Raw genomic sequence first — 20,669 nt, 5'->3', positions numbered from 1 at the left:
GAGAGTTGGACAGTTAGTGCGCGGGAGAGCTGGACAGTTAATGTGTGGGAGAGTTGGACAGTTAATGTGTGAGAGAGTTGGACAGTTAGCAGGCGGGACAGTTGGACAGTTAGTGTGTGGGAGAGTTGGACAGTTAATGTGTGAGAGAGTTGGACAGTTAATGTGTGAGAGAGTTGGACAGTTAGCAGGCGGGACAGTTGGACAGTTAGTGCGCGGGAGAGTTGGACAGTTAATGTGTGGGAGAGTTGGACAGTTAGTGTGTGGGAGAGTTGGACAGTTAGCGCGCGGGAGAGTTGGACAGTTAATGTGTGGGAGAGTTGGACAGTTAGTGTGTGGGAGAGTTGGACAGTTAGCGCGCGGGAGAGTTGGACAGTTAATGTGTGGGAGAGTTGGACAGTTAGTGTGTGGGAGAGTTGGACAGTTAGCGCGCGGGAGAGTTGGACAGTTAGTGCGCGGGAGAGTTGGACAGTTAATGTGTGGGAGAGTTGGACAGTTAGTGTGTGGGAGAGTTGGACAGTTAGCGCGCGGGAGAGTTGGACAGTTAATGTGTGGGAGAGTTGGACAGTTAGTGTGTGGGAGAGTTGGACAGTTAGCGCGCGGGAGAGTTGGACAGTTAGCAGGCGGGAGAGTTGGACAGTTAGTGTGTGGGAGAGTTGGACAGTTAGCTCACGGGAGACTTGGACAGTTAGCTCACGGGAGAGTTGGACAGTTAATGTGCGGGAGAGTTGGACAGTTAGATCGCGGGAGAGTTGGACAGTTAGCGCGCAGGAGAGTTGGACAGTTAGATCGCGGGATAGTTGGACAGTTAGCGCACGGGAGAGTTGGACAGTTAGCGCGCGGGAGAGTTGGACAGTTAGCGCGCGGGAGAGTTGGACAGTTAGCGCGCAGGAGAGTTGGACAGTTAGATCGCGGGATAGTTGGACAGTTAGCGCACGGGAGAGTTGGACAGTTAGCGCGCGGGAGAGTTGGACAGTTAATGTGTGGGAGAGTTGGACAGTTAGTGTGCGGGAGAGTTGGACAGTTAGTTCGCGGGAGAGTTGGACAGTTAGCTCACGGGAGAGTTAGACAGTTAGCTCACGGGAGAGTTGGACAGTGAATGTGCGGGAGAGTTGGACAGTTAGTTCGCGGGAGAGTTGGACAGTTAGCGCGCGGGAGAGTTGGACAGTTAGTGTGTGGCAGAGTTGGACAATTAGCGCGCGGGAGAGTTGGACAGTTAATGTGTGGGAGAGTTGGACAGTTAGTGTGCGGGAGAGTTGGACAGTTAGTTCGCGGGAGAGTTGGACAGTTAGTGTGTGGCAGAGTTGGACAGTTAGCGCGCGGGAGAGTTGGACAGTTAGTGTGCGGGAGAGTTGGACAGTTAGCGCGCGGGAGAGTTGGACAGTTAGTGTACGGGAGAGTTGGACAGTTAGATCGCGGGAGAGTTGGACAGTTAGCGCGCGGGAGAGTTGGACAGTTAGCGCATGGGAGAGTTGGACAGTTAGTGTGCGGGAGAGTTGGACAGTTAGTTTGCGGGAGCGTTGGACAGTTAGCGCGTGGGAGAGTTGGACAGTTAGTGTGCGGGAGAGTTGGACAGTTAGTGTGCGGGAGAGTTGGACAGTTAGTTCGCGGGAGAGTTGGACAGTTAGCTCACGGGAGAGTTGGACAGTTAGTTCACGGGAGAGTTGGACAGTTAATGTGCGGGAGAGTTGGACAGTTAGTTCGCGGGAGAGTTGGACAGTTAGTGTGCGGGAGAGTTGGACAGTTAGATCGCGGGAGAGTTGGACATTTAGCGCGAGGGAGAGTTGGACAGTAAGTGTGTGGCAGAATTGGACAGTTCGTGCGCGGGAGAGTTTGACAGTTAGTGTGTGGGAGATTTGGATAGTTAGTGCGCGGGAGAGTTTGACAGTGCGTGGGAGAGTTGGACAGTTAGTGCGTGGGTCATTTGGATAGTTAGTGCGTGGGAGAGTTTGACAGTGCGCGGGAGAGTTGGACAGTTAGTGTGTGGGAGAGTTGGACAGTTAGTGTGTGGGAGAGTTTGACAGTGTGCGGGAGAGTTGGACAGTTAGTGCGTGGGAGAGTTGGACAGTGTGCGGGAGAGTTGGACAGTTAGTGTGTGGGAGATTTGGATAGTTAGTGCGCGGGAGAGTTTGACAGTGCGTGGGAGAGTTGGACAGTTAATGTGCGGGAGGGTTGGACAGTTTGAGTGCGTGGGAGAGTTTGACAGTACCTTCTGGTAGTGTGGCGAACAGAATTGCACGCAATATTCTAAGTGTAGCCTAACTAAAGTTCTGTACAGCTGCAGCATGACTTGCCAATTTTTATACTCTATGCCCCGACCGATGAAGGCAAGCATGCCGTATGCCTTCTTGACTACCTTATCCAGCTGTGTTGCCACTTCAAGTGATCTATGGACCTGTACACCCAGATCTCTCTGCCTGTCAATACTCCTAAGGGTTCTGCCATTTACTGTGTACTTCCCACCTGCAATTGACCTTCCAAAATGCATTACCTCACATTTGTTGGACAGAGTTGGACAGTTAGTGCGCGGGAGAGTTGGAGAGTTAGCGCGTGGGAGAGTTGGACAGTTAATGCGCAGTAAAGTTGGACAGTTAGCTCGAGGGAGAGTCGGACAGTTAGTTAACGGGAGAATTGGACAGTTAGTTCGCGGGAGAGTTGGACAGTTAGTTCACGGGAGAGTTGGACAGTTAGCTCACGGGAGAGTTGGACAGTTAGTTCGCGGGAGAGTTGGACAGTTAGCTCACGGGAGAGTTGGACAGTTAGTTCGCGGGAGAGTTGGACAGTTAGCTCACGGGAGAGTTGGACAGTTAGCTCACGGGAGAGTTGGACAGTTAATGTGCGGGAGAGTTGGACAGTTAGTTCGCGGGAGAGTTGGACAGTTAATGTGTGGAAGAGTTGGACAGTTAGATCGCGGGAGAGTTGGACAGTTAGTTCGCGGGAGAGTTGGACAGTTAGCGCGCAGGAGAGTTGGACAGTTAGCGCGCGGGAGAGTTGGACAGTTAATGTGTGGGAGAGTTGGACAGTTAGTGTGCGGGAGAGTTGGACAGTTAGTTCGCGGGAGAGTTGGACAGTTAGCTCACGGGAGAGTTGGACAGTTAGCTCACGGGAGAGTTGGACAGTGAATGTGCGGGAGAGTTGGACAGTTAGTTCGCGGGAGAGTTGGACAGTTAATGTGCGGGAGAGTTGGACAGTTAGATCGCGGGAGAGTTGGACAATTAGCGCGCGGGAGAGTTGGACAGTTAATGTGTGGGAGAGTTGGACAGTTAGTGTGCGGGAGAGTTGGACAGTTAGTTCGCGGGAGAGTTGGACAGTTAGTGTGTGGCAGAAACAAAAACAAGAAATGCTGGATTCACTCAGCAGGTCTGGCAGCATCTGTGGAAAGAGAAGCAGAGTTAACGTTTCGGGTCAGTGACCCTTCTTCAGTTAGTGTACGGGAGAGTTGGACAGTTAGATCGCGGGAGAGTTGGACAGTTAGCGCACGGGAGAGTTGGACAGTTAGTGTGCGGGAGAGTTGGACAGTTAGCGCGCGGGAGAGTTGGACAGTTAGTGTACGGGAGAGTTGGACAGTTAGATCGTGGGAGAGTTGGACAGTTAGCGCGTGGGAGAGTTGGACAGTTAGTGTGCGGGAGAGTTGGACAGTTAGATCGCGGGAGCGTTGGACAGTTAGCGCGCGGGAGAGTTGGACAATTAGCGCGCGGGAGAGTTGGACAGTTAATGTGTGGGAGAGTTGGACAGTTAGTGTGCGGGAGAGTTGGACAGTTAGTTCGCGGGAGAGTTGGACAGTTAATGTGCGGGAGAGTTGGACAGTTAGATTGCGGGAGAGTTGGACAGTTAGCACGTGGGAGAGTTGGACAGTTAGCGCGCGGGAGAGTTGGACAGTTAATGTGTGGGAGAGTTGGACAGTTAGTGTGCGGGAGAGTTGGACAGTTAGTGTGCGGGAGAGTTGGACAGTTAGTTCGCGGGAGAGTTGGACAGTTAGCTCACGGGAGAGTTGGACAGTTAATGTGCGGGAGAGTTGGACAGTTAGTTCGCGGGAGAGTTGGACTGTTAGTTCGCGGGAGAGTTGGACAGTTAGTTCGCGGGAGAGTTGGACAGTTAGCGCGCGGGAGAGTTGGACAGTTAGCGCGCGGGAGAGTTGGACAGCTTGCGCGCGGGAGTGTTGGGCAGTTAATGTGTGGGAGAGTTGGACAGTTAGTGTGCGGGAGAGTTGGACAGTTAGTTCGCGGGAGAGTTGGACAGTTAGCTCACGGGAGAGTTGGACAGTTAGTGCGCGGGAAAGTTGGACAGTTAGCGCGCGGGAGAGTTGGACAGTTAGTTCGCGCGAGAGTTGGACAGTTAGCTCACGGGAGAGTTGGACAGTTAGTGTGCGGGAGAGTTGGACAGTTAGTTCGCGGGAGAGTTGGACAGTTAGCTCACGGGAGAGTTGGACATTTAGCGTGCGGGAGAGTTGGACAGTTAGTTCGCGCGAGAGTTGGACAGTTAGTTCGCGGGAGAGTTGGACAGTTAGCGCGCGGGAGAGTTGGACAGTTAGATCGCGGGAGAGTTGGACAGTTAGTTTGCGGGAGAGTTGGACAGTTAGTTCGCGGGTGAGTTGGACAGTTGGCGCGCGGGAGAGTTGGATAGTTAGTTCGCGGGAGAATTGGACAGTTAGCGCGCGGGCGAGTTGGACAGTTAGTGTGTGGGAGAGTTGGACAGTTAGATCGCGGGAGAGTTGGACATTTAGCGCGCGGGAGAGTTGGACAGTTAGTTCGCTGGAGAGTTGGACAGTTAATGTGCGGGAGAGTTGGACAGTTAGTTCGCGGGAGAGTTGGACAGTTAATGTGCGGGAGAGTTGGACAGTTAATTCGCGGGAGAGTTGGACAGTTAATGTGTGGGAGACTTGGACAGTTAATGTGCGGGAGAGTTGGACAGTTAGTTCGTGGGAGAGTTGGACAGTTAGTTCGCGGGAGAGTTGGACAGTTAATTCGCGGGAGAGTTGGACAGTTAATGTGTGGGAGAGTTGGACAGTTAGATCGTGGGAGTGTTGGACAGTTAGCGCGCGGGAGAGTTGGACAGTTAGCGCGCGGGAGAGTTGGACAGTTAGCGCGCGGGAGAGTTGGACAGTTAGCGCGCGGGAGAGTTGGACAGTTAGGGTACGGGAGATTTGGACAGTTAGATCGCGGGAGAGTTGGACAGTTAGTGTGCGGGAGAGTTGGACAGTTAGCGCGCGGGAGAGTTGGACAGTTAGGGTACGGGAGATTTGGACAGTTAGATCGCGGGAGAGTTGGACAGTTAGTGTGCGGGAGAGTTGGACAGTTAGTGTGCGGGAGAGTTGGACAGTTAGTGTGCGGGAGAGTTGGACAGTTAGTGTGCGGGAGAGTTGGACAGTTAGTGTGCGGGAGAGTTGGACAGTTAGTGTGTGGGAGAGTTGGACAGTTAGTGTGCGGGAGAGTTGGACAGTTAGTGTGCGGGAGAGTTGGACAGTTAGTGTGTGGGAGAGTTGGACAGTTAGTTCGCGGGAGAGTTGGACAGTTAGTGTGCGGGAGAGTTGGACAGTTAGTGTGCGGGAGAGTTGGACAGTTAGTGTGCGGGAGAGTTGGACAGTTAGTGTGTGGGAGAGTTGGACAGTTAGTTCGCGGGAGAGTTGGACAGTTAGCGCGCGGGAGAGTTGGACAGTTAGGGTACGGGAGATTTGGACAGTTAGATCGCGGGAGAGTTGGACAGTTAGTGTGCGGGAGAGTTGGACAGTTAGTGTGCGGGAGAGTTGGACAGTTAGTGTGCGGGAGAGTTGGACAGTTAGTGCGCGGGAGAGTTGGACAGTTAGTGCGCGGGAGGGTTGGACAGTTAGTGTGTGGGAGAGTTGGACAGTTAGTGTGCGGGAGAGTTGGACAGTTAGTGCGCGGGAGAGTTGGACAGTTAGTTCGCGGGAGAGTTGGACAGTTAGTTCGCGGGAGAGTTGGACAGTTAGCGCGCGGGAGAGTTGGACATTTAGATCGCAGGAGAGTTGGACAAATAGTTCGCGGGAGAGTTGGACAGTTAGTTCGCGGGAGAGTTGGACAGTTAGCGCGCGGGAGAGTTGGACAGTTAGCGCGCGGGAGAGTTGGACAGTTAGTGCGCGGGAGAGTTGGACAGTTAGTGTGCGGGAGAGTTGGACAGTTAGTGTGCGGGAGAGTTGGACAGTTAGTGTGCGGGAGAGTTGGACAGTTAGTGTGCGGGAGAGTTGGACAGTTAGTGTGCGGGAGAGTTGGACAGTTAGTGTGCGGGAGAGTTGGACAGTTAGTGTGTGGGAGAGTTGGACAGTTAGTGTGCGGGAGAGTTGGACAGTTAGTGTGCGGGAGAGTTGGACAGTTAGTGTGTGGGAGAGTTGGACAGTTAGTTCGCGGGAGAGTTGGACAGTTAGTGTGCGGGAGAGTTGGACAGTTAGTGTGCGGGAGAGTTGGACAGTTAGTGTGCGGGAGAGTTGGACAGTTAGTGTGTGGGAGAGTTGGACAGTTAGTTCGCGGGAGAGTTGGACAGTTAGCGCGCGGGAGAGTTGGACAGTTAGGGTACGGGAGATTTGGACAGTTAGATCGCGGGAGAGTTGGACAGTTAGTGTGCGGGAGAGTTGGACAGTTAGTGTGCGGGAGAGTTGGACAGTTAGTGTGCGGGAGAGTTGGACAGTTAGTGTGCGGGAGAGTTGGACAGTTAGTGCGCGGGAGAGTTGGACAGTTAGTGCGCGGGAGGGTTGGACAGTTAGTGTGTGGGAGAGTTGGACAGTTAGTGTGCGGGAGAGTTGGACAGTTAGTGCGCGGGAGAGTTGGACAGTTAGTTCGCGGGAGAGTTGGACGGTTAGTGCGCGGGAGAGTTGGACAGTTAGTGTGCGGGAGAGTTGGACAGTTAGCGCGCGGGAGAGTTGGACAGTTAGTGTGCGGGAGAGTTGGACAGTTAGCTCACGGGAGAGTTGGACAGTTAATGTGCGGGAGAGTTGGACAGTTAGTTCGCGGGAGAGTTGGACAGTTAGTTCGCGGGAGAGTTGGACAGTTAGCGCGCGGGAGAGTTGGACATTTAGATCGCAGGAGAGTTGGACAAATAGTTCGCGGGAGAGTTGGACAGTTAGTTCGCGGGAGATTTGGACAGTTAGCGCGCGGGAGAGTTGGACAGTTAGTGCGCGGGAGAGTTGGACAGTTAGCGCGCGGGAGAGTTGGACAGTTAGTGTGCGGGAGAGTTGGACAGTTAGCTCACGGGAGAGTTGGACAGTTAATGTGCGGGAGAGTTGGACAGTTAGTTCGCGGGAAAGTTGGACAGTTAGTTCGCGGGAGAGTTGGACAGTTAGCGCGCGGGAGAGTTGGACATTTAGATCGCAGGAGAGTTGGACAAATAGTTCGCGGGAGAGTTGGACAGTTAGTTCGCGGGAGAGTTGGACAGTTAGCGCGCGGGAGAGTTGGACAGTTAGCGCGCGGGAGAGTTGGACAGTTAGATCGCGGGAGAGTTGGACAGTTAATGTGTGGGAGAGTTGGACAGTTAGATCGCGGGAGAGTTGGACAGTTAGTTCGCGGGAGAGTTGGACAGTTAGATCGCGGGAGAGTTGGACAGTTAATGTGTGGGAGAGTTGGACAGTTAGATCGCGGGAGAGTTGGACAGTTAGTGTGCTGGAGAGTTGGACAGTTAGATCGCGGGAGAGTTGGACAGTTAATGTGTGGGAGAGTTGGACAGTTAGATCGCGGGAGAGTTGGACAGTTAATGTGTGGGAGAGTTGGACAGTTAGATCGCGGGAGAGTTGGACAGTTAGTTCGCGGGAGAGTTGGACAGTTAATGTGTGGGAGAGTGGGACATTTAGTTCGCTGGAGAGTTGGACAGTTAATGTGTGGGAGAGTGGGACATTTAGTTCGCGGGAGAGTTGGACAGTTAGTTCGCGGGAGAGTTGGACAGTTAATGTGTGGGAGAGTGGGACATTTAGTTCGCGGGAGAGTTGGACAGTTAGTTCGCGGGAGAGTTGGACAGTTAATGTGTGGGAGAGTGGGACATTTAGTTCGCGGGAGAGTTGGACAGTTAGTTCGCGGGAGAGTTGGACAGTTAATGTGTGGGAGAGTGGGACATTTAGTTCGCGGGAGAGTTGGACAGTTGGTGCACGGGAGAGTTGGACAGTTAATGTGTGGGAGAGTGGGACATTTAGTTCGCTGGAGAGTTGGACAGTTAATGTGTGGGAGAGTGGGACATTTAGTTCGCTGGAGAGTTGGACAGTTAATGTGTGGGAGAGTGGGACATTTAGTTCGCTGGAGAGTTGGACAGTTAGCTCACGGGAGAGTTGGACAGTTAATGTGTGGGAGAGTGGGACATTTAGTTCGCTGGAGAGTTGGACAGTTAATGTGTGGGAGAGTGGGACATTTAGTTCGCTGGAGAGTTGGACAGTTAGCTCACGGGAGAGTTGGACAGTTAGTGTGCTGGAGAGTTGGACAGTTAATGTGTGGGACAGTTGGACAGTTAGTGCGCGGGAGAGATGGACAGTTTCTGTGTGGGAGAGTTGGACAGTTGGTGCACGGGAGAGTTGGACAGTTGGTGCGCAGGAGAGTTGGACAGTTAATGTGTGGGAGAGTGGGACATTTAGTTCGCTGGAGAGTTGGACAGTTAATGTGTGGGAGAGTGGGACATTTAGTTCGCTGGAGAGTTGGACAGTTAATGTGTGGGAGAGTGGGACAGTTAGTTCGCTGGAGAGTTGGACAGTTAATGTGTGGGAGAGTGGGACATTTAGTTCGCTGGAGAGTTGGACAGTTAATGTGTGGGAGAGTGGGACAGTTAGTGCGCGGGAGAGTTGGACAGTTGGTGCGCGGGAGAGTTGGACAGTTGGTGCGCAGGAGAGTTGGACCAAAATTGTGCAGCTGAGGTGGACAGTTAGGCTGGCATTTTGCCTTGGTGAAGTGTGTCTTGTCCACGGTCAAAACGCCAGTGAGAGGCCAGTCGCTCTGTAACTGGGCAGCACCACCATGGAGATGGTGGCTGCTGCCAGCACTGGACTCACCAGCGGTGAGGGACCCAAGTCACAGATAAATAACGGAGGTAGGGGATTCGCGGGGTGGGAGTCGGGGGGGGTGGGGGGGGTGGGGAGTGGTGGTGGGGTCTGCAGAGGGTCAGCCGAGGGTCAGCACCAAGTGCAGTTGGGGTTTGCTCTGAGAGGGACCCCCTGTTTTTTATTGGTTGATGGGATGTGGTCGTCGCTGGCTTGGCCAGCATTTATTGCCCATCCCTAATTGCCCTCGAGAAGGTGGTGGTGAGCTGCCTTCTTGAATCGTGGCAGTCCATGTGAGGTAGCTACATCCACAGTGCTGTTAGGAAGGAAGTTCCGGGATTTTGACCCAGTGACAGTGAAGGAACGGCGATATAATTCCCAGTCAGGATGTGTGGCTTGGAGGTAAGCTTGTAGGTGTTGGTGTTCCCATGCATTTGCTGCCCTTGTCCTTCTAGGTGGGAGAAGTCACAGGTTTGGCAAGTGTTGTCTAAGGAGCCTTGGTGCATTGCTGAAGTGCATCTAGATGGAACACACTGCTGCCACTGTGCAACAGTGGTGGTGGGAGTGCATGTTAGTGAATGGGGTGCCAATCAAGTGGGCTGCTTTGTCCTGGATGGTGTTGAGCTTCTTGAGTGTTGTTGGAGCTGCACCCATCCAGGCAAGTGGAGAGTATTCCATCACACTCCTGACTTGTGCCTTGTAGATGGTGGACAGGCTTTGGGGAATCAGGAGGTGAGTTACTCACGGCAGAAGTCATAGCCTCCCACCTGTTCTTAAAGCCACGGCATTTATATGGCTACTCCAGTTCAGTTTCTGGTCAATGGTAACCCCCAGGATGTTGATAGTGGAGGATTCAGTGATCATAATGCCATTGACTGTCAAGGGGAGATAATTAGATTCTCTCTTGTTGGAGATGGTCATTGCCTGGCACTTGTGTGGCGCGAATGTTACTTACCACTTATCAGCCCAAGCCTGAATATTGTCCGTGTCTTGTTGCGTTTCTACACGGACTGCTTCAGTATCTGAGGAGTCACAAATGGTGCTGAACATTGTGCAATCATCAGCCAACATCCCGACTTTGGACTCCATGATTGAAGGAAGGTCATTGATGAAGCTGAGGCATAGAATATAAGTGCAGGGAGGTTATGATGGAGCTGTATGAAATGCTAGTTTGGCCACAGCTGGAGTACTGTGTACAGTTCTGATCACTGCACTATTGGAAGGATGTGATTGCACTGGAGAGGGTGCAGAGGAGATTCACCAGGATGTTGCTTGGGCTGGAGCATTTCAGCTATCAGGAGAGACTGGATAGGCTAGGGTTGTTTTCCTTAGAGCAGAGAAGGCTGAGGGGGGACCTGATTGAGGGGTACAAAATTATGAGGGGCATAGATAGGATAGTTAGGAAAAAACTTTTTCCCTTAGCGGAGGGATCAATAACCAGGGGGCATAGATTTAAGGTAAGGGGCAGGAGGTTTAGAGGGGATTTGAGGAAATTTCTTTTTCACCCAGAGGGTGGTTGGAATCTGGAACACACTACCTGAAGGGGTGGTAGAAGCAGGAACACTCACAACATTTAAGAAGTATTTAGATGAGCACTTGAAATGCCATAACATACAAGGCTATGGGCCAAGTGCTGGAAAATAGGATTCGAATAGATAGCTGCTTGATGGCCGGCACAGACACGATGGGTCGAAGGGCCTGTTCTCTGTGCTGTATAACTCTATGATTCTATGACACTATCCTGAGGAACTCCTGCAGTGATGTCCTGGAGCTGAGATGATTGATCTCCAACAACCACAACCATCTTCCTTTGCGCTAGGGCTCCTTGATGCCATACTCGGTCAAATGCTGCTTTGATGTCAAGAGCAGTCACACTCACCTCATCTCTTGAATTCAGCTCTTTTGTCCATGTTTGAACCAAGGCTGTAATGAGATCAGGAGCTGAGTGGCCCCCAAACTGAGCATCAGTGAGCAGGTTATTACTGAGCAAGTGCCGTTTGATGGCACTGTCGATAACACCTTCCATCACTTTACTGATGATTGACAGCATACTGATCTGGGTTGGATTTGTCCTGCTTTTTGTGGACAATTTTCCACATTGCCAGGTAAATGCCAGTGTTGTAGCTGTACTGGAACAGCTAGGCTAGGGTCACGACAAGTTCTGGAGCACAGGTCTTCAGAACTATTGCCAGAATGTTGTCATAGCCTTTGCAGTATCCAGTGCCTTCAGTCGTTTCTGGATATCACGCGGAGTGAATCGAATTGGCTGAAGTCTGGCATCTGTGATGCTGGGGACTTCAGGAGGAGGCTCACCATCAATTCACCACTTCTGGCTGAAGATGGATGTAAATGCTTCAGCCTTATCTTTTGCACTGATGTGCTGGGCTCCCCCATCATTGAGGGTGGGAATATTTGTGGAGCCACCTCCTCCAGTTAGTTGTTTAATTGTCCACCACCATTCATGGCTGGAGGTGGCAGGACTGCAGAGCTTAGATCTGAACCGTTGGTTATGGGATCACTTAGCTCTGTCTATCACATGCTGCATACGCAGTTTAGCACGCAGGTAGTCCTGTGTTGTCGGTTCACCAGGTTGACACCTCATTATGAGGTATGCCTGGTGCTGCTCCTGGCATGCCCTCCTGCACTCTTCATTGAACCAGGATTGGTACCCCAGCTTGATAGTAATGGTAGAGTGGGGGATATGCCGGGCCATGAGGTTACAGATTAAGTACTATTCTGCTGCTACTGATGGCCCACAGTGCCTCATGGATGCCCAGTTTTGAATTGCTAGATCTGTTTGAAATCTATCCCATTTAGCACGGTGGTAGTGCCACACAACACGATGGAGGGTATCCTCAATGTGAAAATGAGACTTTCTCTCCACAAGGACTGTGCAGTAGTCACTCCTACCGATACTGTCATGGACAGATGCATCTGTAGCAGGCAGATTGGTGAGGACGAGGTCAAGTATGTTTTTCCCTCTTGTTGGGTCCCTCACTACCTGCCGCAGACCCAGTCTAGCAGCTATGTCCTTTAGGACTCTGCCAGCTCGGTCAGTAGTGGTGACACCGAGTCACTCTTGGTGATGGACATTGAAATCCCCCACCCAGAGTACATTCTGTGCCCTTGCCCTCCTCAGTGCTTCCTCCAAGTGCTGTTCAACATGGAGGAGTACTGACTCATCAGCTGAGGGAGAGCGGTAGGTGGTAATAAGCAGGAGGTTTCCTTGCCCATGTTTGACCTGATTCATGAGAGTTCATGGGGTCTGGAGTCAATGTTGAGGACCCGGGATGGTGATTGCAGTGTCTGGCACATTGTCTGTAAGGTATGATTCAGTGAGTATGACTATGTCAGGCTGCTGCTTGACAAGCCACCAGATGTTTGTAAGGAGGACGTTGTAGGGTTGACAGGGCTGGGTTTCCCTTTGTCGTTTCCGGTGCCTAGGTCGATGCCGTGTGGTCCATCCAGTTTAATTTCTTATTGACTTCATAGCAGTTAGATACAACTGAGTGGATTGCTAGGCCATTTCAGAGGACATTTAAGAGTTAACAACATTGCTATGGGTCTGGAGTCACATGTAGGCCAGGCCCAGCCAGGTAAGGACATTAGTGAACCAGATGGGTTTTACAACAATCAACAATAGTTTCATGGCCATCATTAGACTAGCTTTTAATTCCAGATTTATTAATTGAATTCAAATTCCACCTTCTGCCATGGTAGGACTCCAACCCATGTCCCCAGAGCAATACCCTGGGTCTCTGGGTTACTAATCCATTGATAATACCGCTCCCCCAACTGCCTCCCCTTCTTGATGCCATGTTCCTCGTTCAGGGACCAAGTGCCTTTAAAAGAGCATGCCGCTGCTCCCCTACGCCCACTCCCCATAGCATCGCCAAGCAACCTGCACAGGTTTGAATGGTGTGTTCCCCATGAGGCGACAGGCCCGCCCACCATTGGGCTAATTTCAGTGACAGCAAGATTGCACCCTTAATTGGGTATGAATTGCCCAATTAAGGTCCTCAATTGGCAGCAGGGGGCAAGGCCATTCACAGGCCATCCCGTCCCAGATTTAATTTGGGTGGAGGCGGGAAGGTGGCGGGGTCTCCTCCCACACCCCCCACCGCCGCCACCATCTCACCCATTTATATGCTCTCCCCATGATCAACCCAACGAGCATAAAATTCCGCCCTTAGTCTGTGGGAGTGTTGGACTTTTAGTGTGTGTGTGGGTTGGACAGTTCGTGTGTGGGAATGTTGGATGGTTTTTATTTTTGTGGGTTTAATAGTTCATATTTCAAGGATATTCAACATTTAGGAGGGACAGGCAAAAAGGAAAAGGAGGTGGTGTTGCGCTCATAATAAGGGCTGGGATCGGTACATTAGTAAGGGAGGATCTCAGATCAGAAGAACAAAATGTGGAATCTGTTTGGGTGGAGCTAAGAAACAGCAAGGGGCAGCAAACAGGAGTTGTTTATAGGCCACCAAACAGTAGGGGTAATGTGGGGCACGGTATTAATCAGGACATTAGAGAAGCATGTAGCATGGGTAATACAGTAATCATGGGTGATTTCAATCTGCATATAGACTGGGTAAACCTAATGAGCGCTAATGCTGTGGAGGAAAAGTTACTGGAATGTGTTTGGGATGGTTTTCTAGACCAATATGCTGAGGAACTGACAACAGAACAAGCTATTTTAGATCTAATATTATGTAATGAGAAAGGGCTATTTAATAATCTTGTTGTAAAAGAACTTTTAGGGATGAGTGAACATAATATGATAGAATTTTACATTATCTTTGTAAGTGAGGTAGTTAAATCTGAAGCCAGGATGTTAAATTTGAACAAAGGAAATTATGAAGGTATGAGGGGCAAATTGGCTGAGGTGGATTGGGAAAATACATTAAAAGGTATGACAGTACATAGGCAATGGATAGTCTTTAAAGAATTATTACATAGTTTACAGCAACTATACATTCCTTCAAGGCACAAAAACTCCAAAAGAAAAGGCAGTCAACCGTGGATAACAAAGGAAGTTAAGGATTGTATAAGATTAAAAGAAAAGGCCGATAAAGTTGCCAGAAATAGTAGTAAACCTGAGGATTGGGGGGATTTTAGAATACAGCAAAGGAGGACCAAGAAACATATAAAGAAAGGGAGAATAGAATATGAAAGTAAACTAACAAAACACATAAAAACGGACTGTAAAAGCTTCTACAGGTACGTAAAAAGGAAATGATTGACTAAGACAAATGTGGGTCCATTACAGGCAGAATCAGGAGAATTTATAATAGGGAATAGAGAAATGGCAGCGAAGCTAAATGATTACTTTGTGTCTGTCTTCACTGAGGAAGATACAAGAAATCTCCCAGAATTAGAGATCCAAGGAACTAGGGAGAATGAAGAATTGAAGGAAATTAGTATTAGTAAGAAGGTTGTATTGGAGAAATTAATGGGGCTGGAGGTTGATAAGTCCCTGGGACCTGATATTCTATATCCTAGAGCATTGAAAGAGGTAGCTATGGAGACAGTGGATGCATTGGTGATCATCTTCCAAAATTCTGTAGATTCTGGAATGGTTCCTGCAGATTGAAAGGTAGAAAGTGTCACCCCACTGTTTAAGAAGGGAGGGAGAGAGAAAACAGGGAACTACAGGCCTGTTAGCCTTATATCAGTAGTAGGGAAAATGCTAGAATCTATTCTAAAGGATGTGATAAATGGACACTTGAATATAATGATCTGATTGGGCATAGTCAACATGGATTTATGAATGGGAAATCATGTTTGACGAACCTGTTGGAGATTTTAAGGATGTTAGTAACAGAATTGATAAAGGAGAGTCTGTGGATGTAATATACTTGGATTTTCAAAAGGCTTTTGCTAAAGTTCCCCAGAGGAGGTTGGTTAGCAGAATTAAAGCACATGGGAAAGGAGGTAATTTACTGGCATGGATTAAGGATTGGTTAACAGGAAGAAAACAGAGAGTAGGAATAAATGGGTCATTCTTGCATTGGCAGGCTGTGACTAGTGGGATACAGCAAGGATCAGTACTTGGGCCCCAGCTGTTCACAATATTTATCAATGATTTGGATGTGGGGACCAAATGTAATATTTCCATGTACGTAGATGACACAAAACTAGGTGGGAATGTGTGTTGTGAGGAAGATGCAAAATGGCTTCAAGGGGATTTGGACACGTTTAGTGAGTGGGCAAGAACATGTCAGATGGAATATAATGTGGAAAAATGTGAAGTTACCCACTTTGGTAGGCGGAATAGATGTGCAGTGTGTTTCTTAAATGGTAAGAGATTTCAAAGTGTCGATGTACAAAGGGACCTGGGTGTCCTCATCAATAAGTCACTGAAAGCTAACATGTAGGGTGCAGCAAGCAATTAAGAAGACTAATGATATGTTAGCCTTTATTGCATGAGGATTTGAGTACTGGAGTAGTGAAGTCTTACTTCAATTGTATAGAACCTTGGTTAGACAGCACCTGGAGTACTGTGTGCAGTTTTGGTCCCCTTACCTGAGGAAGGATATTATTGCCATAGAGGGAGTGCAACAAAGGTTCATGAGACTTGTTCTCGGGATGGCGGGACTTTCCTATGAAGAGAGATTGGGAAAACTGGGCCTGTATTCTCTAGAGTTTCGAAGAATGAGAGGTGATCTCATTGAAACCTACAAAATACTTCAAGGGATAAACAGGGTAGATGCAGATAAGATGTTTCCCCTGGTTGGGGAGTCTCGAACCAGAGGACACAATTTCGAAATAAGGGGTAAGCCACTTAGGACCGAGATGAGGAGAAATTTCTTTACTCAGATGGTTGTGAATCTTTGGAATTCTTTACCCCAGAGGGTTGTGGAAACTCAGTCATTGAGTATGTTTAAAGCAGAGATTGAGAGATTTTTAAATACAAATGGCATAAGGGGATATGGGGATAGTGTGGGGAAAAAGGTATTGAAGTGGATGATCAGCCATGATCGTATTGAATGGCAGAGCAAGCTCGATGGGCTGAATGGCCTACTCCTGCTCCTATGTTCCTATATATTAGACTGTGGAAATGTTGGCGTGTGAGATTGTGGGAGACTATTTTATACATGTACTCTGAAGATCCAGTACTGATGCTGTATTTAACAAAGTTGAGAAGTACTATACAGATACAGATGGAGAGATATGCTTTGTTTTTACAGTGTTGACATAATATCTGCACTGTGTCTATATACTGATATTCTACATATACAGTATAGATGTAGTTATTCTATGTAGATCCATCACAGTCACAGATCTACCATATAGATATCTTACAGCTAACAGTTATACTATATAGACACAATGCAAGTACAGATTGCCTATACATATAGCATTCCATTACAGACATATTTATAGATACACTACAGATACTGATACAAACCATACCGAAATAGATATACTATATAGATACAATGCAGACACAGATATTCTGTATAGATAGACTGCAGTGAAGATACAGATGAACTATATACATACAGTCCAGATATATATGGCCTATATAGATAGCATGTTGTTACAGATATATTATATAGATGCAATGCAGATATACGATACAGAAAGACACAAATATACAATATAGATATAGCAAACAGCCATATTATCGATCCAGATATACCATATGGATACAGTACAAATTACAAGTGGCTGTTGCAGAGAACATGCCATTACAGATATATCTCTTTTGTGTTTACAGTCCATTCACTGTTAGAATGCTTCAATTTAACATCAAACCAATCCCTTCTGCTGAGTTCAGTTTTGATGAGCAAGAGAAAGCTGATCCAATCCCAACAACAGTACCAGGTATGTAGCAATCTTCACCTGTGTAAAGATGTCTTTCAGATCAAAGCTATGACAAAGACTTGGAGCAGATTCCTTAGGAACACAGGAGCAGGAGTAGGCCATTCAGCCCATCGTGCCTGATCTGCCATTCAATTAGATCATGGCTGACTATCTACCTCAACGCCACTTTCCTGTGCTATCCCCATATCCCTTAACGTCATTAGTATCCAGATATCTATTGATTCCTGTCTTGAACATGCCAATGATTGAGCTTCCACAACCCCCTGGGGTAGAGAATTGTGAAGATTCACCACCCTCTGAGTGAAGAAATTCTTCCTCATCTCAGTCTTAAATGGCCTACCCCTTATTCTGAGACTATGTCCCCTGGTTCTAGACTCACCAGCCAGGGGAAACATCCAATCTACATCCACCCTGTCAGACCCTGTAAGAATTTTGTAAGTTTCAATGAGATCACCTCCCATTCTTTGAAACTGTAGAGAATACAGTCCCCATTTTCTCAATCTCTCCTCATTAGACAATCCCGCCATCCCAGGGATTAGTCTGGTGAACCCCCATTGCACTCCCTCTATCCTTCCTTAGGTAAGGAGACCAAAACTGCACACAAAACTCCAGGTGCAGTCTCACCAAGGCTCTATGCAATTGCAGCAAGACTTCTTGCGATGAACACCTTGCGATGAAGGCCAACAAACCATTTGCCTTCTTAATTGCTTGCTCCACTTGCATACTAGCTTTTAGGGACTCATGAAGGATATTGAAAGGGGTAGAAGAAGTGAGAGACCTTGGAGTGCATGTCCATAGGTCCCTGAACGTGGCAGGACAGGTAGATAGAGTGGCGAAGAAGGCATATGGAATGCTTTCCTTTATTGGCCGAGGTATAGAATACGAAAGCTGGGATGTAATGCTGATCTGCATAAAACGCTGGTTAAACCACAGCTGGAGTATTGCGCACAATTTTGGTCACCGCATTACAGGAAGGACATAATTGCTCTGGAGAGAGTACAGAGGGGATTTACAAGAATGTTGCCAGAGCTTAAAAGTAGCGGCTTTGAGGAAAGATTGGATAGGCTAGGGTTGTTTTCCTTGGAACAGAGGAGGCTGAGAGGTGACTTAATTGAGGTGTACAAACCAGGACGGATTACACCCAGGCAGGACCGCAACCAATGTCCTCGCAGGGGCATTTGCTAGTGTTGTTGGGGAGGATTTAAACTAGAATGGTAGGGGGGGTGGGAATCTGAGTAGGGAGACTGAGGAGGAGGAAACAAGGATAGAAATAAAAGACAGGAAACAAAAAGGCAAAAGTGGAAGGCATAGAACTCAAGGGCAAGACAAATAGGCCATAGTGCGAAATAATGCTAAGATGACTAAGAATGTTAAAAAGACAAGCCTAAAGGCTTGTGTCTCAATGCGCGGGGTATTCGCAATAAGGTAGGTGAATTAACTGCACAATAGATGTAATTGGATATGATATAATTGCGATTATAGAGACATGGCTGCAGGGTGGCCAAGGATGGGAACTGAACATCCAGGAGTATTCAATACTTAGGAAGGACAGGCAAAAAGAGAAAGGAGGTGGAGTAATGTTGTTAGTAAAAGAGGAAATCAATACAATAGTGAGGAAGGATATTAGTTCAGAAGTTTCAGTAGGGGAGCATTTCGGGAGCAGTGTCCATAATTCCATAAGTTTTAGGGTACTTGTGGATAAGGATAAGAGTAGTCCTCGGGTGAAGGTGCTAAATTGGGGGAAGGCTAATTATAACAATATTAGGCAGGAACTGAAGAATTTAGATTGGGGGCGGCTGTTTGAGGGTAAATCAACATCTGACATGTGGGAGTCTTTCAAATGTCAGCTGATTAGAATCCAGGACCAGCATGTTCCTGTGAGGAAGAAAGACAAGTTTGGCAAGTTTCGGGAAGCTTGGATAACACGGGATATTGTGAGCCGAGTCAAAAAGAAAAAGGAAGCATTTGTAAGGGCTGGAAGGCTAGGAACAGATGAAGCACTTGAGGAATATAAAGACAGTAGGAAGAAACTTAAGCAAGGTGTTAGGAGGGCTAAAAGGGGTCATGAAAAGTCATTGGCAAACAGGATTAAGGAAAATCCCAAGGCTTTTTATACATAAATAAAGAGCAAGAGGGTAACCAGGGAAAGGGTTGGCCCACTCAAGGACAGAGATGGGAATCTATGTGTGGAGCCAGAGGAAATGGGCGAGGTGCTGGATGAGTACTTTGCATCAATATTCACCAAGGAGAAGGACTTGGTGGATGATGAGCCTAGGGAAGGGAGTGCAGATAGTCTCAGTCATCTCATTATCAAAAAGGAGGAGGTGTTGGGTGTCTTGCTAAGCATTAAGGTAGATAAGTCACCAGGGCCTGATGGAATCTACCCGAGAATACTGAGGGTGGCAAGGGAAGAAATTACTGGGGCCTTGACAGAAATCTTTGCATCCTCATTGGCTACAGGTGAGGTCCCAGAGGACTGGAGAATAGCCAATGCTGTTCCTTTGTTTAAGAAGGGCGGCAAGGATAATCCAGGAAATTATAGACCGGTGAGCCTTACGTCAGTGGTAGGGAAACTATTAGAGAGGATTCTTCGGGACAGGATTTACTCCCATTTGGAAACAAACAAACTTATTAGCGAGAGACAGCATGGTTTTGTGAAGGGGAGGTCGTGTCTTACTAATTTAATTGAGTTTTTTGAGGAAGTGACGAAGATGATTGATGAGGGAAGGGCGGTGGATGTTGTCTATATGGACTTTAGTAAAGCCTTTGACAAGGTCCCGCATGGCAGACTGGTGCAAAAGGTGAAGTCACACGGGATCAGAGGTGAGCTGGCAAGATGGATACAGAACTGGCTCGGTCACAGAAGACAGAGGGTAACAGTGGATGGGTGTTTTTCTGAATGGAAGGATGTGACTAGTGGTGTTCTGCAGGGATCAGTGCTGGGATCTTTGCTGTTTGTAGTATATATAAATGATTTGGAGGAAAATGTAGCTGGTCTGATTAGTAAGTTTGCGGACGGCACAAAGGTTGGTGGAGTTGCGGATAATGATGAGGATTGCCAGAGGATACAGCAGGATATAGATCGGTTGAAGACTTGGGCGAGAAATGGCAGATGGAGTTTAATCCAGACAAATGTGAGGTAATGCATTTTGGAAGGTCTAATGCAGGTGGGAGGTATACAGTAAATGGCAGAACCCTTAGGAGTATTGACAGGCAGAGAGATCTGGGCGTACAGGTCCACAGGTCACTGAAAGTGGCAACGCAGGTGGATAAGGTAGTCAAGAAGGCATTCGGCATGCTTGCCTTCATCGGTCGGGGCATAGAGTATAAAAATTGGCAAGTCATGCTGCAGCTGTACAGAACCTTAGTTAGGCCACACTTAGAATATTGCGTGCAATTCTGTTCGCCACACTACCAGAAGGACGTGGAGGCTTTGGAGAGGGTACAGAGGAGGTTTACCAGGATGTTGCCTGGTCTGGAGGGCATTAGCTATGAGGAGAGGTTGGAATAACTCGGATTGTTTTCACTGGAACGACGGAGGTGGAGGGGCGACATGATAGAGGTTTACAAAGTTATGAACGGCATGGACAGAGTGGATAGTCAGAAGCTTTTTCCCAGGGTGGAAGAGTCAGTTACTCGGGGACATAGGTTTAAGGTGCGAGGGGCAAAGTTTAGAGGTGATGTGCGAGGCAAGTTTTTTACACAGAGGGTGGTGAGTGCCTGGAACTTGCTGCCAGGGGAGGTGGTGGAAGCAGATACGAGAGCGACGTTTAAGAGACATCTTGACAAATATATGAATAGGAAGGGAATAGAGGGATATGGGCCTCGGAAGTGCAGAAGGTTTTAGTTTTGGCAGGCTTGGAGGGCCGAATGGCCTGTTCCT

At 48.5% G+C, this 20,669-nt stretch overlaps 1 protein-coding gene across 1 annotated transcript in view; it reads left to right on the top strand.

Moving 5' to 3' along the window:
- The window catches only part of LOC137347480 (sodium-dependent phosphate transport protein 2C-like), a 180,049-nt gene that overhangs the window by 13,187 nt on the left and 146,193 nt on the right, over positions 1 to 20,669 (top strand). Inside the window, exon 3 of the mRNA XM_068011926.1 lies at positions 16,680 to 16,786. Coding sequence (XP_067868027.1) covers positions 16,680 to 16,786 — 107 coding nt within the window. The remainder of the gene's footprint in view (positions 1 to 16,679; positions 16,787 to 20,669) is intronic.

This window comes from Heterodontus francisci, chromosome 32 (genome assembly GCF_036365525.1).
Source record: "Heterodontus francisci isolate sHetFra1 chromosome 32, sHetFra1.hap1, whole genome shotgun sequence".
Classification (NCBI taxonomy): Eukaryota; Metazoa; Chordata; class Chondrichthyes; order Heterodontiformes; family Heterodontidae; genus Heterodontus; species Heterodontus francisci.
This window is presented reverse-complemented; position numbering and strand designations above follow the sequence as displayed.